This window comes from Calonectris borealis, chromosome 1 (genome assembly GCF_964195595.1).
Source record: "Calonectris borealis chromosome 1, bCalBor7.hap1.2, whole genome shotgun sequence".
In the NCBI taxonomy this organism is placed as follows: Eukaryota; Metazoa; Chordata; class Aves; order Procellariiformes; family Procellariidae; genus Calonectris; species Calonectris borealis.
This window is the reverse complement of record NC_134312.1, coordinates 16,776,131-16,792,480: the sequence shown is the minus strand read 5'-3', so window position 1 is coordinate 16,792,480 and position 16,350 is coordinate 16,776,131. Positions and strand designations below refer to the sequence as shown.

At 37.4% G+C, this 16,350-nt stretch overlaps 1 protein-coding gene across 3 annotated transcripts in view; it reads right to left on the bottom strand.

Annotated features, from left to right (window-relative positions):
* SLC2A13 (solute carrier family 2 member 13) overlaps window positions 1–16,350 on the bottom strand; it is a 168,204-nt gene that overhangs the window by 30,557 nt on the left and 121,297 nt on the right. For 2 of the 3 annotated variants that reach the window (XM_075145784.1, XM_075145793.1), the window contains exons 6-7: window positions 12,873–12,993; window positions 594–719 (exon numbers count right to left, since the gene is read on the bottom strand). In XM_075145784.1, the coding sequence (XP_075001885.1) occupies window positions 594–719; window positions 12,873–12,993 (247 nt within the window). The remainder of the gene's footprint in view (window positions 1–593; window positions 720–12,872; window positions 12,994–16,350) is intronic. The other variant, XM_075145802.1, reaches the window with a different exon arrangement.

Sequence of the window (16,350 nt, the reverse complement as noted above, 5' to 3'; positions counted from 1 at the left end):
CTTAAGAAAAAGAGGTGTGATGTGTTTTGCAGTTGCATTGGGACTTTTCTATGAATGCACACATTTTTCACCCCAAGTGCAACATATGGCATGACGCTGCTTTTAAGCACAGGAACACAGAAATCTGTGGCCACAAACCATGCTTTTGACTATTTGAACTTTTCAGATTTTTATCATTTTAGATTATTCAGCTAAGCAACTTGGTTTCTTTAGTAGGCCAATATTAAAAGTGTGGTTTAATTAAAGCATTTAAAAAGAAAATTAATTCAGAGGGCTTTAAGTGTATGCCTTGGGAATATGCCCCTCAAATGAATGAAGACACCAGGGAAAAGTAATTTTCCTAATTGCTAGTGTACTTTTTCCATACTTTCTAAGTGTCAGACTACACTGAACTGGCTGCACACATCAGGGTCAAGCCCTTCATTTAGAACAGTTGTTAGAATGTAATTGCCCATTTTTGACAACGCCAAGTTATTTTTTTCTTCCAGAACATCCTAAGACTAACATTTTGTGTAAAAGCAAAAGTGTTCTCAATAGCATAAAACACACCATCAGCAGAGCACAAGACCAGACAATCTCGAAAAGTGACGTACCTGCCCCATGCTGCTTTCATTGTAGAATCTTTATCAACAGGAATGCATGAGGACTCAACAACACTTGATTTATTAAATTTGTAGCAGAGACCACAGTCTGGATCTAACATACATCCATTACAATAACTGAAACAGAAAGAAATAAATATTTAAGCAACATTTGTACATGTCAAAACCAACAGCATCTCCTAATCAATCTTGGGATGCACATAGTCAAGCTGTCAGTGTCGGAGACAAGATAATAGAAACTGCCCAAAAACTAATACAGATTGCTTTCGCCTTCTTCTGTACCACATTTTGGTGGCCCAGTTGCAAATCTCCCAGTGACACCTGATCAGGCTGTAGGAGAATTCACTCATGGAATGAATTTTAATTAAAAAAAGACAGATTGGGGTTGAAAAGAAAGAATCATACATCGTACCTAATAACCAAGCTAGGATTTGGGCACGTACAGATGTGGGAGTCAGTCTGAGATCACGACACCATGTGTCTCCATGTGGGAACTAGGCACCTGAGTTCCCATTATATTCGATGGACGGAGTCAATATGTCAATGGAGCCAATTTACGTATAAGCACCTAGCGCCCAGAATGACACCACCTGCCCTTCACTTGCCACTGCAGAGTGTGCAGTGCTCTTGCAGATCATTCCCATGCATCGCACTTGCCAGCTCCGTACAGATATCTCTGATTTCCTTGGTAGTCTCAAAGAGCAAGAGATGCTTACATAAGGTTAATTCATATGGTAGTTGGCAAAAAAGAGGGCTGGGAAAGTACTAAAAACAATGTATTCATTTGCATTTTCCTACTTCTCCCAAAGTGTGCTCTTTGTTATTGTGTGCTTTCTAAATTATCAAATTACTGCAGAATTTCCATATAGTCTACTTTATGGAGATGAAACTAAACTTTCAGGTAGAAGTTAATCATCTAACTGTAGTAAACATTTCTTCTCTTGCTAAGATAAACGAGAAAATTATAACTCTGCAATTATCAATTACGAAATGAAAGGACAATTCCAATATTACGTTAGCGAGACTTAGTCACATTTTGTTAATGAACATTAGGACAGCAATGAGCAGCAACCAAAGCAGCTGACAGGAACAGAAGACTGCAGATGAATAAAAATATTTTTTATAAATCACAAGTGTGTTTAAGTATGTAATAATAATATTAAAAATAACTAAAAAAATTATAGCATCTTCTAGTGAAAAGAATCCTATGATATCAAACAGGATGCTGATATATGATTTTCAACTTGTAGAACATCTTCCACTCAAATTATGTTGTATATCAAAGTAGCTTTCAACAACATGAACTTCTAAAAAGACCCAGGATGCTAGCACATCCAGCATGGCAGCCTGGCATAGAAAGTAGACATTTTCAAATACTACACGCTATCAAGTGCAGCAGTGGATTTTTAAGTCAACTATATGCCAATTATATTCAATGTGAACACTATGTGCAAAATTTAACACAATTAAAGTGGTCTTTCTCTTTGGAAAATTTCAGGATTCAAGGTTTCTCTAGATTTATTCTTTTTAGGTTTTACTTCACGCAGAAGTCTAGCCAAACAACACCGGCCAGAACATTAGCAGGACACAGGAATGCAGAGGAATGACAATTAGACACAGCAATGACTGTCATCTTTATAGTGTTGCCAGCAGAGGACAGGACGGGGACTGCATGCCTCGTCGTTTCCCTCAATGTCCTCACAAAAATCAATGCATGAGATAAATGACAGAACTGAACTGTGCATTGTCTGTTCTGTCCTATGGGGCTCGCTCTACTGATAACTCCACATAACCTCAGATGGCGTTGGGTATCAGTAACCAGACAATTGGGAAGCAGATGGTATCTTATTTATTCCTTCCCTGCATCCAGCAGTCCAGAAAAAAATCGAGAAATTTGATTATTGATTCCAGTGTCAGTCTACACGGCTGCGAGTTCAGCTGTTCCTCGGGCTTTATTGGGTATGCACAACTGTGTCTTCCAGTTGGCATTCAACAAAATAAAGGCTGCTGGATTGCCAAATGTCAACTGTTACTCATAGCAGTTTAAATAATTTAAAATTATTATTTTCCACAGCTTTTCTGAAGCTTGTCTTTCAGATCGAAAAGTTAAATGACAAATATTTATAAACCCTTTACCTTTGGGTTAGGATTTGCTGTCATTAGCTATATAGCGAGTTCATACAATCAGGCTTTGACTTTAAGTTTTAGAGACAAGACCAATTTACGTCAGGGGAAACCCAGAAATTCAATATACAAGACTTAAAGCCCTTTCAAATCTAACTTCCAGCAGACTTAGGGTAGGCGGTTGCTGTTCAGATCATCTAGCATTCTTCTGTGCCCCGTTTTATCATTGATACAAAATTTTTACGTTGACTTTGATGAGGTAGATAGTCATCGCTTTTTCCAAGATGAAGAACGATGTCTTTTTCCTCCAAAATTCCAACATATACACATTACAACTGTTTCATAACACAGTAAAGAAATCCGTATCGGTTAATAAGGATTAATGATCACTGAAGATGCAGCATGAAATAAGCAAGGAAGATTTTTTTTTAAAGAAGCAATTTAAAAACAACTAAAAAAATAATGTACTGAGGCTGTTTACTCTAAATTTCTCTCTCAAAAAATGGAAATAAAATATATAGTAGTTTCAGGCTTATGCTCTCCTTCACTCTAGCCCCATTACTATTTGCTAAACAAAAATATTTAAACAATTTGAAATTGAGCACATATTCACATGCTTATAATGATGTAAATAAATCAGGACACAAAATATACCAGGAAAAGAAATGCACAATATAATACTTATTGACATGTAACTATTTACTACAGATCTCCTTCCTGTTCTCAAACGTACCTTCTTATCAGCGCTACCCAGATATACCCAAATATATGTCAGAGTATAAATCTATAAAAATACTGATACTTCTTCAAATCTACACCACAGATCAGTTATGGCCTTGAGAGCTCTATACCAGAATGCTCCAGGATGTCTATGTTGAGAAGGAAATTTGCATCCAATTATAAATGGGAGATATGTTTCCTGTACTTTATCATGAAATATTTATATCCATGCCAAGGTAGTGTCTTGGAAACAGTTCCTCTGTGAAGAGCCAGTTGAAAATTCCCAGGCAGAATGGTTCTCAATCACAGACTGACAACTCATCAAGATTGAAATACCTGAGAGAGACGATTTGATTTTGATGAAACCAGGCAGCATTACAGCAGAAAGGTTTTACAACGTGCCTAGTTCCCTCCCTGCTTACCAGCTGGGCTCCTAGGCAACCCAACAAGAAGGCAAGCGTCTAGACTTCAGATGCTTCAGCCTATGTAGCAGAATAACAACAACCAGGAATGTGAGGCTCCAGAAGTCCAAAGATGCCCAGCTTCTTTGCAGCTTAGTGGCATGAAGTCTACAAAACAAAAGTCTCAGTAGCCTGGCCCCTCAGTTTATTTGGAACTGCCGTGGCATGGGATTTCGGGGTTCCTGCCTCATTGTCAGACCACATTTACTGACAAGCTGATGGACCGTTAGGAGATTAGATATCCCCAAACCTGTAATTCCCAAACCCGATTCTGCCGACTCAGTCAAGGCATGTCCTCTTCACCTGACCAAATGGGAATATCTGACGTCTAGAAAGCCTGACAGCACCAACTTCAAGGTCCCTTGCTAGCAATTTCTTGCCAGCCTGAGCACCACCAGCTTTCAGGATGCTCTGCTCTGGAGCAGCCTGCCCGATGAACTGTTCCTGAAGTTACAGGTCGATCCCAAAGGTCACAATTCCTTTCTCTTTCACAGAGAATTTAAAGTATATAGAAGAATTATTAATTGGCTAGCTGTGCACATTTTTCTTGATAGCAAAATTACTGTTTTTTTCTTCTTAACAGTGTAGTTTACTAGCCTCTAGTGCAGTCTCTAAAAAGACTGAATAAAATCTCTGACCTGCTAAAGTGACCCTCCAGATGACAATGAAAAGTTCACAATTGCTTCTTCCCCTGCTTTTTCCCGACTGCTTAGAATACTCCATACTTGCATTTGGTTTGTCATTACATTTTGTGCTTTAAATTTGTAAAATGACCTTGTAAGTAATGACTTTCCTACAATTCTCAGGAGTCTCTTAATTTAAGCTGCAAATTGTACCTTGCCACTTTTTGTTGAGTGACTTAACAGTAAAAGACCTTTGCCCAGTGCCCTTGCTCTGCAAGTGCTGTTTCTCTTTTTGTTAGATTATTTTGTCTTTTTCAAGCTGAATCTCAATTTCTGAATTGTTCATTTCAAAACATTTCATCGATTTTCACTTTTGCCACATTTTAAGGAACTTTCAACTTTGCCTTCCATATTCTGCTATCCAATTATAAAACTATATTAATATGTTACTATCATCCATACAAACTGAGCTTGATAATATACTATGGACTGTGTAGTTCTTTTCCAGAATGTAACACCTGATTTCATAATATTCTACTACATGGGTAGCATGAACAGCCTCTCAGAGTATCAAAACGTCCACAAATACGGACATTTCTTGGGGATGGACTCTTTCTACTTGTTTTGGATTCATCAGTCTCACTGAGCACATGCTGCACAATCAGCCTTTGTATGTGAAGAAGTAGCTATATGTGAAAATCTGATACGCTCGCAACATGCAAGACATTTTCCTCATGCTCTGTCTTCTCCACAGAATAAATTCCACCGTTGTGAGCTTGTTGAACCCACTGCTCCGGCTCTGCATGATGCAAGAATTCATATTCCTGAACAACGTTTTCCTCATAGACTGTAGGAACAATAAAAAAACATCTCAGGCAGGAAAGGCTTGATGTAGGGACAGGAGGGTCTTGCAGTATCTGCTGAGGATTAGCACATACCACCCAGAGAGAACATAAGCTGCAAATCACCACAGGCTGGAAAGGAATGTCACTTCGATTGTGCTGCTTTCTACTCTTTCCAATTTGCTGTTTGCCATACTGAAAACATGATCCTAGGCCAGGTGGATCTTTCATCCTACCTGGTATGCCTTCAGGTTTACTCTTTGCTCTCAAGATTGGTTATGCACACAATCCTCTTACCTCCCTTAGCATGTGGTGTAGCTCCTTTCCAGCTTCTTACAGAAAAACAACAGACTGGAATCAAGCTTCCCTTGCTTCTGTGCTTGTATTCTCCTATCTACAACCAGAGAATGCCTCTTCCTCTAGCCCCAACTGAAAGCAAATGGCCAAGATAGCTGAGCTGAGCATCACTGATCAGAGCGTGCCTACCCAGCTGGACTCCACAAGGGACACAGGCAACTGATGAATCTAAACAAGAAAAACATCCAAGATATTTAACTGAACAAAAACATAAGGACTTTTGGACAAATACTGCAACAGATTTATCAGCTCTGTTGACACGTGAGGACATCGGTGCATTTAGCTTTCAGCCAGCTACACAATTAAAGGGCTTAGGGGTTTTTTGGTAAATGGCTTACTTCATTTTTATACACAAACTCATTTCAGTTAGTTACTAGGACCTTGTTTAAAACTGCCTGATGCTTGTGTCTGAGGTCTTGTGCTGTTTGCACATGTTTCACTGCACCTCAGGCATGAAATCAAGCACTTTGTTACACTTCTGATTATTCCTGTGTTGCTTCCAAAAGCTAACCATTAAATTCTGATTAAGTATCACTGGCCAAGAATATAGGGGATGCTTTAAGTGGTTAAAATACGTGGTAACTGCAAGATACCACTTCAAGCTGTCGTATCTAGGACACAGAAAATACAATATTTAACAAAGAATGAGAAAAACCCACTTGGATTTCAAGAGCACTTTCCTGTGATAATAGGAGACCAAAGGACAGAAGTTTATTTGCTGAGGTCTACTGGCAGTCCATTAGGTAACACATGTATCCAATCAGTGATGTCCATAAGGAAAAGCGACCATTTTTAATCACAGTACTCATACACTACCTGCAGTTCTGTAATTTACCATGCATCTACTCCAACAGACCTAAATCACAGTTACATTTAAGTATGATCAACCCCTCCTCATCTTCAAATCAGGCTCCTGCTCCATCTAGTCCACTGAGACTGTTCTTCAATGACTCCTTCATAGGAAAGTTCCAGACCAGTACTGAATCCTTATTCTTCTTGATATGCCAGCCACATATAAATGCATTAGCTCTCTTCAAACTTTCCTTAAACCCTCTTTTCCAGAGACTCACATGCCTCAACTAAGCAACACAATTTATATAAACTCAGAGCAACTGTTTTCGGCTTCTTGATGTTTGCTACTTCTGCTTTAGACCTGAAGAGGACCCCGGTGGCTCATCCATTTTTCCTACCTATCATAGTCCTATAAAGGAACTATTCACTACAAGCCTTGCTTTGCTTAAGTCCTTAGATCATCATGGCTACACCACTACTACTATAAGCACCTTGACAGCAGACTGTGCTGGAATACTGACACCACATGAAAAGTGTTCCTGATCTACTCGCACATAGGTATCAATTGTCTCTTGTCTTTGATGATCTTTTTTTCCGAATTTATATAGCCGCCAGCACAACAGCTTCCCGATTTATGCCTGGAACTGAGCAAAACAGACAATAAATAGCTTACATGTACCTTTATTTTGAGCATAACGGCAGTCTCCATTACTTTGCTTTTAAAACTACTCTTCTACACATACATACTATACTCCCAGCTTCTGGGCAGATCAGATACAAGCCTTGTTCAAACTTGATTAAAATCATCCTTGTGTGACTAAAACCTGCAGACCATATAAAGGATAACACCATCACCTTGGAAGATTCTACAAAATAATTCCCTAAACACTGTTTCAGTTTTTGTTAAACAGCGAAGTCTTAGAAGTATTAGCGGAGATGTGAAGTGTTAATAGATTACTATATGAATATCACTTTGCTCCCTCAGCAATGCAGAGTTTGATTCAAAGACAAAGTGGAAACAGGGTTACAGGGTTACAGGGTCTGCATTACACTCACAGACATTATTGTTCAGGGAAGTCACTTTTCAGACCTTTGTGTTTAAATTGGTGAGAGGAGTTTTTCCTCATTCACATTAAAGATGCTTACTACATGGAACTGACATATTCCTTCCTATCCCTTATGATTTTAAATTAAATTACAAGTTTTGATTGATAGGAGCAACATGTCAGCAGATGGAAAACTATTCCCAAGTGATACATCCTTATATTATCTCCTTAATAAATTTCAAGATTATGTCGAGGTCATTTTACAGTTCTACAACATAAACTGTCTATCAGAATTTTAATTACATTTCATAAGAGCTGACAAAAGTATTCTCAAACATGTTTATCTCTTTACATACTCATAATTTTCTGGCCTTAATAGCAGAAACACATTACTATATTTATTATTGCAATTCTCAGTTATCAGAATGACCAGTAGCTCAGTCACTTTGACATTAGAAACGTAAAATGAGAATCGTATTTTAAAAAATACTGGTTCTGTGATACAGTGACAACATGAAGAATACTGATGTCTAGTTTGCAGATAAATCTGATTGTCAATGAGTTAACTCAACAAAATAAAGTACAATAGCTGATATACTTACTATATGTATCCTAAGGCTATTAAATACAATAAAACCAGCTTCAGTTACTAGGTTAGCTGAGTTTTTCAGGACTGATCCCAATTATATACTTTTGCTAAATTTGTAAGTAAAATACATATTTCTGCCTAACAGCTATCTTGTAAAATTGCTATGTAAGAGTACTAAATATTGGTGCTTTCGTCTCAGTGGTGTGTATTTGTACAATGAGCTTAGGAACATTAACCACGTGAGGGTGACTAATTCAAAGATGACCAACAGAGCCCTTGTGTGTTCAGCACAGCTGGCACCGCCTGCATTATTTTAATCAAACTCTGAAGACAATCAGTTCGGGAAGGGACCTGAGAAACTTCTTGTGCACAAGTATAATTTCCCTATGAAATTATATGAGCCTCAGGGTTAACCTAAGCTTAACAAAAAAGTTACCATTTTCATATAGTAGCCTAGGTGAAAAATATTGTTTAAGAAGAACAAGTTCACGTTATGTCTTCTACAGCTGACCAAGTCTCAAGAAGTGCAGTAAGAGAGACAGAGGCATGAATGAAAGGAGACAAAAAGACGAAGAATACAAGGCAACATGACAACGGTCATTTTTCAGAAATGGGTCAATGCCCCAGAGAAAGGTACAGTGGGACGGTCACACCTTTAATTCTTAAACATTGGAAAAAGGCAGTAGGGTAGCTAGTGCACATGCCCTAACCTTGACCTCCTTCTAGAACCAGGCAAGTCCCCAGTAAAAATGGGAACATGTTTATAGAGTTTTGAGTAGTCAAAATAATAGTAGGAATGGCTAGCTTATCTTTCAATTTTTAAGATTACAAATTTTGGGACGATGCCGTTTTGTACTCCTAAGCTTACTTCTGAGCTTCTCTGTAGCCTTGATGGTAAGTAACAGATCACAGCTGCTGAAGAGATTATGATCAAAGAAGAGAAGCGATCACACTGCAAACACCTATACAACCTTACACAGGTTGAGTGTGAAAATGGAGTTTGATTTAAGGATGGCACACAGATGAGCATTCACCTTGCCCTTCCTCAGTGAGACACCCACCCGCTTCCACCTGTGAGGAGGCAAACAGAATTTCAGTGTTCAGGGTGTCCTGCTGGGTTTGCATTATTTCCGTCATGTCCTTGTGAATGAGGATTACATTCAATTTTTTTCACTGATCTACAGATTATTTTTTTGGCTGTTGATCAACTATGATACATTATGATCATTATGATCAACGTCTCTACACCAAATGAAACTACTTTACTTGCTATTTGCAGCCTATCTTACTAGTTTGTTTTCTACAAGCACGTACAGGTAACCTGTACCTCTCTTTGCACGGCACAGCTCTTTCAGAACGTAGTATTCAAGGTGCTTTTTTGAATCAGGACAGTGACTGTGTTCTTTATCTGCTAGTCTGTTCTATCTTCATTGTCATTCTAGCAGCAGGAATTAATCTGTGCAGAGGAATACAGATCTGAGGGAAAAACAAACAAACAGACTGTTTGTAGTAGCTCTAAGGCTTCCATAATGGACACCCACACTTACTCTAACCCAATGGATTTGCAAACATAAAAAGCATCTTTACTCTGCACAGTATCGGTGAAACTTTTGTCAGCAAAATACATTTTACTGATGATTTTATAACTTATAAATACATTTTAGCAAGGACAAATACAAGTTATATTTAGGAAACACCCCCATACTCTGAGATGGCCAAGGTGCAAACAGCTTTAGACTCTGACTAAGCGTACCTCACCTCAGAGAAGCACTGCATCACCATTAGATGAAGACTATGAGCTGCATTTGTGTAGGCACACATATGTAAAAGTGGTTATGGTGGCTACAGGGAGATGGCATTATGTGTTGATCTTCTAAAGTCCTGCTGTCTTTTGCTTTTCCAAAACTTTCTGAGATCTCTTCAAGGCTTGCAGGATACAATGCTAAGCAATACGAGACACCAGCAGTTACACTGAAGCAAGCTAAAATATGGATTAAACAGCAAGAGACCACTGCCATTAAGTTGCTTCATTTTACTTTGACTGGGTATGTTATTTGTAACCATCCCTACAGTAACATTTGCTACCCTACATGGTGGCTATCTGTACAGCTCCTTTACTGCCATTATTCTTAGAGTAGCATAGAAAATATACAAGACTGGCATTATGCAGAGTAGACTTTTACTTCCAAATCCTCAGGTTTGGGAACCTCTTTGACCGTAACGGCCATGGGGAATACCTTCAGGGCCAAAAAGGAGAGAGAGGCGAGCCCCACAAAATACAGCCCAGCCCAGCCTTTAGCTTTCCTTTGCTTTGCAGTCCCCACCTCCTCTTCCTTCCAAGGCCCTGCATGTTATGCTGAAGTTCTTCTAACCTGAGTGGAATGGTGAAGACACCATCTACCTTCTCATGACAAAAACATTTTTTAAAATTTCATTCAGCTTATTAACCATGTGCACAGAAAGCAGGCATACCCGTACCTTGAACAGCCACTTTTCCAAGTCGAATATAATGTATGCTTGTATGTCATCCCCTCCAGAAATAATTTAGATAAAGGAATAAATTAACATATATTCTCTATATGTAGCTACAAGAGCTTGGCAGAAAGGCATGCCGAAACTAAGCTCCTCTGGAGACATCACTGGAGGCAAAATGTTTAAAATGTTTTCTTCCCTTGAACCATGCTGAAAGCAAACAGTATTTCTTGCGCTTACTGCTCCCTTGACTGAAGACACCTGGAATTTTGAGGCTTCCTGTCGCAGAGTCAGTGGCTGATATACCTCCCAAAATGGACACTAATATTCATGGTGCTGAAGGAATATTCTTCCTCCGGCTCTAGCAAGGTCAGGGTTTGGTGATGTTTTGAAGCATGAAAATTGATATCCCGAATACAGATACACAAGTGTTAAAGTTGTTATTAATCATAAAAATGCCTTTTTTTTTTAAACCTTTTAAATAGTGGGTGCTGTAGCCTAATTCAGTGATCTGTGGGCAACTGCATCCATTTATTAGTTTCAAATCTCCTGGGTTTTGTGTCTCTTTTCCAAGGTATACTGGAAGATTAAAATAGGAGCAACTAAAGCTTTCTAATACATTGCTAATTATTTCACATCCACCTTTACACGTTCACTTTTATCTGTAAACTAAGAGAGCTCCTCCTATTTCAAAATATTCCCAAATGAAAATATTTCAATTCTTTTATTGCTCTTTTCTAGACCATTTTCTAGACTGTGTGAATTTCTATCATATCTGCTTTTGCCCACTTCATGTCAGAAACAGAAATTATGACAGATTAAAATACTCCAACAATTCATGAAACAACATGCCTTTATTAGAACTACCTGCTTTAATTTTTCATGCTTTTGCCCAGAAGCGCACACTGAGCAAGCCGCAGCGAGTCTAAATTTCCTTCCTGACTAGCTGTGGTTAACTGGAACATGAAAATTGTGTCGAATAATTTTTCATTACTTCTTAAGGTGGACTAACCACACTTCTTCTATGCAGATTTTATACTGTTTCAGGTTATATAATCATCTAGCTTTATTATATGAGTTCTGCAAATGGTTCATCTGTGCTCTCCAGACATCCTTTCTAAATAGTTAACTTAAGTCCTAGGCAAATCCTTTTAACATCCTGCTATTAATGTTATCTTATTCTGAAAGGAGAGCTCTTCCCCTCTTTGCATGTTTTAACCAGATTACTTGCCATTTGAAAAAGCTACATAGGCACATCTCAAAAATTGCAAAATATAGTTGACTGCTGTAGAAAACAAGTAAAAATACAGTTTTTACATGTAGGGATCCTCATATCTGGTAGTATCTAATTAGCACCTATTTACACTCTTTTGAAGACCTTCTGTCCCCTTCCCAGGGGTCTATAAATTATGCTTTAGCTTCAGATCCTCAGAATCCTTCACCTAAGACATTCTGCTGGCATATGAAAAGCCATGAACCATATTTCTAGCCAATATCGCTAGGAAACTAGAAGTATACCTCTCATTTCTTGATATTTATCTCTATTGCAAACACATGTAAAACAGATTTTGAACATAAATAAGAATTTCTTCAGCCATTTAACTAATCTTCTCTCAACAGGGAATTTTCTAGTCTGCCAGCTAAATGAATATAAGAATGAATAAAAACCACAAAATACAGAAAATGACACATTCCTAACACCCTAGAAGTAATGTTATCTGAAACTATGATTGCATACAAAAGTGTATCTTCCACCCATTACAGAAAAAAAGGTCAAAAAAATCACATTTGTTTTGATTGTTAATTGATCTGTAATTATTTGAAGGGTTTTTTTTTCCACTCAGGAAGACAAAAGGCGAAGAACACTTCTTGAAGCTGTTATACATGACAAATCTACAAGTAGACAAATAACAGCAAGCATATTTACAAATTACTTTTAAAATATTCCCTAACTGTGTCCACTATTAATTGCAGCAGATGTGATATAACAGAGGAGATCTCAAGTGTGGAGTTTGCCGCTTAACCACCTTATTTAGTCCAAGAAATTCCAAAGGATTATTCAGAGCATTTAAGCAAAGAGTCTAATTTTCTCTATTGAGGAAAGTTAGGATTCTAACTTTAGATATCTAGTTTAGTTTCTTGTACTAGACTTCGTGAATAGTATATTACTTATACTAGGTTGTAAAACTCAATTAATTGGAAACAATCTTCAAGAAGATTGGATGAATGATCATGAAATCTCACCTGTATTTTGTGCAGGTAGAGTTTTGATGTGAAGGATCTGGTGGATTAAGTGTGATTCTTGGCGAGACCTGAGCTGATAGCAAAAATCCCGAAGCTAGGATAATGAGTGCTACAGCAGTACCTAAAAATACAGATAAAGAACAATGTGATACTTTTCTCCAGAGTACATGAAATAATTCTCTATTGAATTGAACTATGCTTGGGAAAGCAAGGCACCCCATTACTATGCATACAGTATTTGCTAAGGAGTTGTGATGAGAACCTAAGAAAAATACCCTTTGCTACATCCACATCTTGAATTAGGTTAGATGTTAAAGTCAAGTGCATCAGGTTTAATGTCCAGATATTAAATTAATAGGTTGAGACTTTTTTTTTTTAATATGTGGAATTGACGACTGCAGGAATGAACGGATATATTCTTTTTGATGTTGAAAATAATGCTGTAAAAGTAAAATTCAATAGTGACTTTGAAATCACCATACTTCTTCCTACTCCCACACCCAGACTTGAGGGCTTTCCTGTAAAACAGAAAATAGCATCGGCTTTTTCATTGACTCTACTTCCCTTTGTGAAATGACAGAAGTTTGACCTCCCATAAAAACACCACCAAAAAGCCCAACTGCAATTTCTAATCTTATTTCAAAGAGCACACATAACACTTAGGAAAAAGCCCCCTTCCATCTATTTGCTCCTGTCCCCCCAACAAATGCCTTGTGCATGAGCTGGGCAAAATGATGAGAGGGAAGATGGCAAAAAAGGTTCATCCTTTGTGCAACAGGCCATTACTAGAACATAACCTGTAGTTTTCCTACCTTATTTGTCACACACATACAATATGTTGTATAATTTTAATGAAAATTTATATACTTCACTACTCATGATACTACTGCAACTATCCCAAACTCAGACTTATAAAACCTTTACATCTTGCTACTTGACGAAGCATCGAGTTCTATGTTGTATGAAATACCCTGTATACCTATTAGTATACTCACTATTTATGTGGCATGTTTTATTTGAGAGGTCACATATAACATGTATAGCCTGATCTAAAAATACAAAACTAGTAACAACATTATTTGTGAGTTAGTTACTAATGATCTAATAACATTATCCTTATTATTCAAAAACAGACTCACAAACCACTGAAGCACATCCCAGTTGGAAGGCAGCATACATTTAGAAGTGTGCAGTGACATAGCTTAATGGTTGAGGGCAAATGAAGGATACTGCATTCAATTCCAAATACTCCTCATCATCCCTTTGCTCTGTATGTTAGAAGCATGTAAGTAATTTTGTCACAAATGCATCTGTGCAAACCTTTAGAAATGCCACTACATTAAAAACCTTAACACATCACTCTGGTAATCTTCAATGAATTACAGATTATCTGGTTTTTATTTTGGGGTGGTTTTTTTTTTTGGTGGGTGGAGGGCAGAGGGGATGTTTTGGCAGTTTCGGGGGTGGGTTTGATGGTGTTTTTAAAAAAGCAAGAGTTTCCTAGCAGGCAAACCTACCAAGTATGTGAAAAACTTTTTCTGAGATATAAATAATAACTCAAGTAGCAAGATCTGTGTAATAAAATTATTCATGAAAGTGTCTGTGCAGCAGCCATGGCTAACAGGCATGAATATGCACGAACTGGAGATGATTGGACCACACATTTACCTGAACTGAGGCAACTAAGATCTTAAACTCAATCACAAACTGTATGTGGAGAAAGCACCTACCCACCATAAAACGTGATTTCAGTTTATTCTATACTTGGCTTTGTACTGCTATGGCTAGTAGGTACGCTAATAATCCCAGTTTTCTGGGCAGGCTGGATATTGCACTAAACCTGCTGTACTTTCAAAATGCCATAAACCAGACAGCAAATATCTTTAGACAGGGCCTATAATCTTATTTATATTCATTCTAAATATGCTTTGTCTGTCTTTAAAGTTAACCAAATACACTAACACTCACTTCCAATACCTTTGCAAATGTCTTATTTCTTTGGAAAAGTACTGAATATGTAAACTTGGTGAATGAAGTTTATTATATATTTTCATTCTGTGGAAAGTTTGTCTACGATGAACAAAAACATGCAATTACAGTACATCATTAGCTGAGATGAAAAAAAAAAAAAGGAAATATCCTGAAGATATTTTAGATCGTCTCTGTACAAAAACAGATACAAATTGTCCAACGCCCAAATACCACTATGCTTTCCAATTGACAATTTCTGAAGGGAAAAAAGGAAAACAAATAAAACGGATACTGCATTTGTCAAAATTCCTGCATGTTTCCCAATTAACAGCTTTGGAGAAAGAAATTAACTGAAAAAAAAGAGCAAAAGAAAGACAAAGAAATGATGCCAAGATATAAAATGAATGGGAAACTAAGAGGAACCAGTAACTGTAGTAAAGAAAACTAAAATGGTGTGATTTATTCTTCTTTTTTTTTTTTTGGCAGACGCAGTTTACTGTAATTTTCCTAATGCTTCTGGATCTATCCGAAAGGCTCAATTTTCCAAAAGTTGCTAATATTTTGAAAATGGTAAGGATACATTAAATTAAATGTAAAATAGCTCTTTCCCAAATGTTTTCAGAAAGCAGGAAAAGCTGCACCAGTTTGTAAAATTAAATTACAGTATGTTGGCTTTTAATCAAAATATTACTGTTACTATCTCTCTACTGATTATTCTTGTAGGTTATCATCTAATAAACATCAAATCAATCAACTTTAACCAAAAAAACCCCCACACCCTTGCAGCAGCAGGAAAAGGTAGTAGTTTTGTCCTCATTCTATGTAATGGGGGACTGGCTTCTCCAAAGACCAGAGAAGCAGCCAGTAATAACTCAGTGTGAAAGTCAATGTCCTTAGAAACACAAACCAAAGTAGAGCAGTAAAATGTACATTTACCCCATGAGAAAACTCATCATGGAAAACAAATCCATCAGCAGATTTAGTAATTATCATTTTATTAAACAGCCCTCTTGCTAAGGAAAACACATCATATCCACCACTACCTCAATCCAAGTGTGAAACATTGCATAAAAAAATTCTAAACAATACAGAGAGATGACATATGATTTCATTACTGTCATTATTTATATCTTCCTTAAGGAGGGACTGTATGATAAAGAACACCGCAAGCAACGCAGCATGGATCAAGTGATGCTGCAGACTGGCAAGTGACCACAGAAGGACCAAGAATATTTTTACCAAACAATTACGTTCTGTCCAAACATCATAAACAGATAACTCTTAACTGTATTATTCTCCTTCATTAATTCTGTGTCTTATTTCTATATTCTTCTCTGTTCCATGACTAATATGCTTTGTAAGAGACATTTATATCTACATTTCAAATATATGACCTTAACCAGAGCCAAAAACCAAAGAGTTCTGAGATTGTATGAAAAGTCCATGTGGGAATCACACCTATACAGCTGGGTCCAGATAAAGCAATAAACTCCTGAGGGGCTGGCCA